This window comes from Rosa rugosa, chromosome 4, assembly GCF_958449725.1.
Source record: "Rosa rugosa chromosome 4, drRosRugo1.1, whole genome shotgun sequence".
In the NCBI taxonomy this organism is placed as follows: domain Eukaryota; kingdom Viridiplantae; phylum Streptophyta; class Magnoliopsida; order Rosales; family Rosaceae; genus Rosa; species Rosa rugosa.
Genome location: NC_084823.1, coordinates 8893146 through 8898398, shown reverse-complemented (window position 1 = coordinate 8898398; position 5253 = coordinate 8893146). Strand labels below are relative to the sequence as shown.

General features: G+C 40.6%; 1 protein-coding gene across 1 annotated transcript; it reads right to left on the bottom strand.

Moving 5' to 3' along the window:
• Positions 1–1447: 1447 nt before the first annotated feature.
• Positions 1448–4138, bottom strand: LOC133744275 (pentatricopeptide repeat-containing protein At4g11690-like). The gene is made up of 3 exons (XM_062172411.1): positions 3952–4138; positions 3371–3843; positions 1448–1699 (listed from the first exon to the last, which is right to left on the bottom strand). Exons 1-3 carry the CDS (start codon positions 4136–4138, stop codon positions 1448–1450), a joined length of 912 nt encoding a protein of 303 aa, XP_062028395.1.
• Positions 4139–5253: the final 1115 nt, after the last annotated feature.

The following is a 5253-nucleotide window of genomic DNA, read 5'->3' as shown; positions in this document are numbered from 1 at the left end:
ACAAATCTAACGATCGAAATCGATCGAAACTTAAAAATTCATAACTAAATCATACGATATCCGAAAATTGCGTATAATATATCGAAATGATCGTATTGAAATATAGAATCTAAAAATGCACAGAAACTATATTTTTGACCCCCGGATGTGGCCGGAAAGGGACGCCGGAGTTAGTGGCAGAACCGCCGCCGACCACCGCCAATGGTGTCGGGGACGGGCTGCTCCTCTTCCTCTCATCATGATTAACAACTTTCATAACTATCATGTAAGCTGAAAATGACCGGAAGTGGTTGAAATTACCTAAAACAGTCGAGGAGGCCGGAAAATTTCCAGAATCCGGCGAAATTTGCAGAATCCGGCAAGGCTTGATTTCGACGTCAAAAATTCAATTTCAGGCTTAAATCCCTTCTAGAGAGTTGTTAAGAAATTCAAGCCGAACTCACTGGTTCAAGAATAAATCAAAACGATGCACTACAGCTCGAGATATCACGATCGAAAGGTTTTGGTTTTCGATCGAAAACCGGTCGAGCTCCGACGAACGTGAAACCGGTCAACTCAAGTCCGGTCCTTCTTGGGTTTTGAACAGAAGGTTGAGGTGAATCCAATGAGACAAGAATCAAGAGAAATGGTAGCCTATAGCTCAAGATATTGAGATTGAACCAAAACGAGCTCAAACAGAAACCGACTCCTCCACCGCCGCTGCTGGCCGTCTTACGGTACGAGGCTGCTACTGGCAGCTGCGCAAGATCAAGGTGAAGGTATGGAGGTGGTCCGACGTCTTGAGGTGGCCTGAGGAGGGATAGAGAGATCGAAGAATCCCTGCTCTGTTTTTGCTGGGTTCGGCCGTGAGAGAGAGAGAGAGTGAGATTTCTTCTGCTTTCTTTGTTGAATGATTTTCAATTATGCATAAACACGTAAGCAAATAAAGCACCGGTCTTGATTGATCCACTAATGCTTAAATCACGGAATACCATACCTTTAATCAAAGGTGTTTGTCACCAAATTACTTTGATTAAAATAACTAGGTTATTACACAGAAAACCACCGTAAACGAAACAGAAAATAAAGGAATTAGCACCATATACTACTTTCAATGTCAACATGAACAAACAGAGAGAACATCACAAAATATTGAAACCCTATCTTACATGATTATCCACTTCAGTTTCAGCATTCACACTACAATGTTTCATTCAAACTGATGGAGAACAGCACAAAATCCCTAATTGAAACCTATGCTACATGATTTTCCACTCTTACTAGCTCCCCATATATGAAAGCACCCAATCCTGAAGCTGCTAACATAGCCTCAAGCGAAGGATCAGTACTTCAATGTCACATTCAAAAGGATCAGCACCAAACCCAATCCTACATGATTTTCTACTCTCACCATATATGAAACCACCTAATCTTGAAGCTACTAGCGTAACCTCAATGAAGCAAAGAATCAGCCTTTCAACTTGGAAAGGACAATATTCATGACCCTCCGAATAACAGATGTTGGTTTCCCCTTTAAAACCTCCCTCATTGCCTTTGCATTAGGCACAATTAACCCCTTACCCATCATCACCTCCACAAACTCTTTGCCCTCATCCTCAGCTGCCCTGCCTTCCTGCCTTGCAAAACCCTCTATCACCGTAGTGTAGGTAGCTGCATTGGTCCTTCTAGCATGTGGAACTGTAGCCACCAACTTTATCCACTGATTTAAGATTTCTCAAAATAAAGTTTATGATGTAAAAAGAATTTGGTCAACAGCAATGTGAGAAAATTCTAACTTTGTCCTCAATAAGATACTGCATCAGCTATTATTACTCATGACATCCTCAAGTACACAAGGGTGAGAAAATTTAAAACGTATAGATATAATACTATTAGCTACATGCTCTTAGTTTCTGAAATGGACATGTAATCTTGTCAAAATATCTTTTTAGGAGTTGAAAGATGGATAGGAGCTCAGGTTTATGCACACAAAAGGAGTCCCTTGTAAAATGCCTAATACCTACTGGAAGCCTTAGTAGAGATAATGGTTAGTCCTTCTGTAGGTGTGCCAATGGTTAGTCCTATAGGTATGCCAATTACATCTTTCACATACCTAACTATCAAAAATGCAACACATTTTTTCTTGCTGGCGCCGGGCAGCAGTGGCTCAAATATTGGAATGCAGGAAGTCAACAACACAGATTTGCTCGCTTTAAATGGGCAGGACACTAATTCAATTCCTCCAACCAACCCTTTGCAGCTGTATCTGAAGCTGTAGAGAGGATGTAACTCTTCCAAGCTATCGAAACAACAAAACTTGATTCAGGTTCCACGTCCACAGTTCTGCAACTAAGCTCAGAGGCAAGTCTGAGGCCATTTGACATATCCTAAAGCCCAGTATCCAAAAACAGACAACTAACAATAGAAAATCAGGATCCACCCTCCTCCCCGCAAGTGCTAATTAAACCAAACATCCCAGGGTCGAGACTATAATGCCATCTACAATCCATTTCACAAAGCCACAGAAGATAAATATTTAAGAAATTTATTGGCTTGTACAGTAGAGAAAAAAGAATGCTTGACAAAGTCCATACTTTTCTGCAAAAAGCTGTTAATGACATTAAGCATAACCTAACCTCCATATAACCTAGATGTCATTGAATGTGATGTCATTTAGCGGCAACCACTCGATGAATGAGATGTTATTAATCCCTCCATAAGATTAATGTTCAGATGATCAAGCCAACCAAGAACCATGATTTCTCGCTGGTTCAAATCCGTCAAAAAGACATTCTCTTAAGTGCAAAAAACCTCCTAGTTTTTTACGTACTCCGGATACACTGCTGTATGTACCTTGCCCAATCGTCATGCACAATTTGAAGCAGTTAATAACGATTATTGTCCAAATCAATCAAGTGTAAGAATTTTATAAATTAATCAACAGAAGACAAGTTCGTTAAATTTCAGGAGAAGAGAAGAATGCACCAAGAATTAAATATACCAACTGCAAGGATTTCAGAATCCACAAAAGCAGGACACCAAAAAACTATGGTTTTGCTACCAAGTAAAGAAACTGGTATTTGAATTCATTTTCTTCATATACAACAAGTCAAAAGCAGATAATATAGTGGCTACAAAGAAAAATATGAATGCAGAACACCAGGATAAAAGAAACACAGACCTACATGAATTAGCACAACAGACTACTTGAAGGTCAACAATCACAATTATAAATCCCAGATTGAAACCCTATCCTACTATGATTTTCTATCCTCACTAGCTCTCGCATATATCAAACCTCCTAATCCTGAAGCTGCTGGCGTAACACTGATTAAGCACAACATCAGCCTTTCAACTTGGAAAGTACAATATTCATGACCCTTCTTATTACATTTGTTGGCCGTTCTTTTAGAACCTCCCTCATTGCTTTTGCATTAGGCACAAACCCCTTACTCATCATCACCCACACCAAGTCTTTGCCCTCCTCCTCAGCTGCCTTGTCCTCCTGCCTTGCAAAGGCCTCTATCACTGCAGTATAAGTAGCAACATTGGGCCGCTTCCCTTTGTCCATCATCCCAGCAGCTAACATGCCACGGTAGGCCTCGAGAGCTCCCTTGGTCTTTCCAGCATTGAGGTAGGCCTTAATAATGGAGGTGTATATTGCAACCATGGATTCTACGCCTGTCTCAAGGATGGGCCTAACAATCTCCTTGACCTCGTCTACATCTCCATCATCTACCAAAGCATGGAACATCCTCAATGCCTCTTTCTTGAGGCCACGGATGCGCCACTTGCAGAAGACCTTTCGCAAATCCTTGTCGGTGGTGTTGTTGATGAGATCACTGTACAACCTGATTGCCTTAACTGCTTATGTGAGGTGGCGTTCTTCAAAGCGATAAAGATAGTTGACAGGAGTAAACCCCTTTGCTTTTATTTGCTCAAGGACCTCCTTGGCCTGGTCCACTGACTCACGACAGGCAATGGCGTCAAACACAGATGTATAGCAACCAGGATGGGGCTTCATCCCCTTATCTAACATTTCCAAAAAATACTTCTTAGCATAGCCAATAAAACTGGAATCAGAAGACGAGTCTTCTGCGAATGCTGTGATGAGTGCATTGTAAGTAGCGGAGGTGGGGGTGACACCAGTGGCTACCATGTGCTGATAGGCCTTGAGAGCAGCCTTGGCCTTAATTTCCAGCATGGGCGTAGACCAGAATGACCATTGTGAGGACAGCCACATCCGGCAATACAACCGGCACAAAGAGAGGCCTAAATAGCTCTTTGGCTTCATTAGCCTGACCGGAATTTGCCAACAAATTGAACACTTGGATCCCAAATTCGTTAAGGTCGTCATAGTTCCTAATCAAGTCAAATATTTCTTTCAAGACCTTGTCCTCACAGTCTTTGGTGGCCTCCTCGAAAACCTTCATTACATGGTTCTTGAGGTCATCGGCACAAGAATTGGAGAAGCTAGTGTCCTCCATTGTTTTGATTATTCACTCTCCAAGTTTGGTTGTAACAGAAATGAAATTTGAGAGAAACAACAATCAAGATCACAACTTGCTGAGAACAGAGAGCTTACAACAGAGAAGGGTTCTTCAGCCCCAAATCAGTGGAGTGAAATTTGGGTTTTCTAGCACCGCTGAGGGCACTGAGGGTAGAAATCAGAAGTTGAACGAGACCCAGTGTAACAAGACAATAGAGGTTGTCTATCTAATACAAAGTCAACTAGTGGCTACTGTGTTAAATTTCGAATTCAATCAAGAAAGCTATATGTTGTGCTTTCCAAACAAGACAGTGAGATAACAGGGCGAGACAAGCTAACTCACATTTCCACGATGATCAGCGACGGTAGCTTTTCCGGCATTCCTAGCGTCGCTCATGGGGATTTCTGATATTTTCTTTATGGGTTACCGAGCGTCCACACAAATTCCAAGTCCACCAAATGTGTTTGGCCAAATTTGTGTTTTGATTTAATTATACTAGTCATTCGCAAGTATTTTTTATTTTATTTTTTCAGAAATAAAAAAGAAAACTGTCATTACATAGAGAAGATAGTGGGAGTAAAAAGTGGATTGTGGGTTTTTTTGTTTTTGTTTTTTTTTATTATAAATTTTGTAAATGTCATAATTGTCCTTGTGATTTAATTAATTCTCAAAATTTTTTAATCTTCTAAGGTCATTTCTGTCAAAATTTTTAATTTTGGCTAACAAACCCTTTCTCTTAATAATAGTATAGATATAACAAATATTACCTATATGAGCTGGTTTA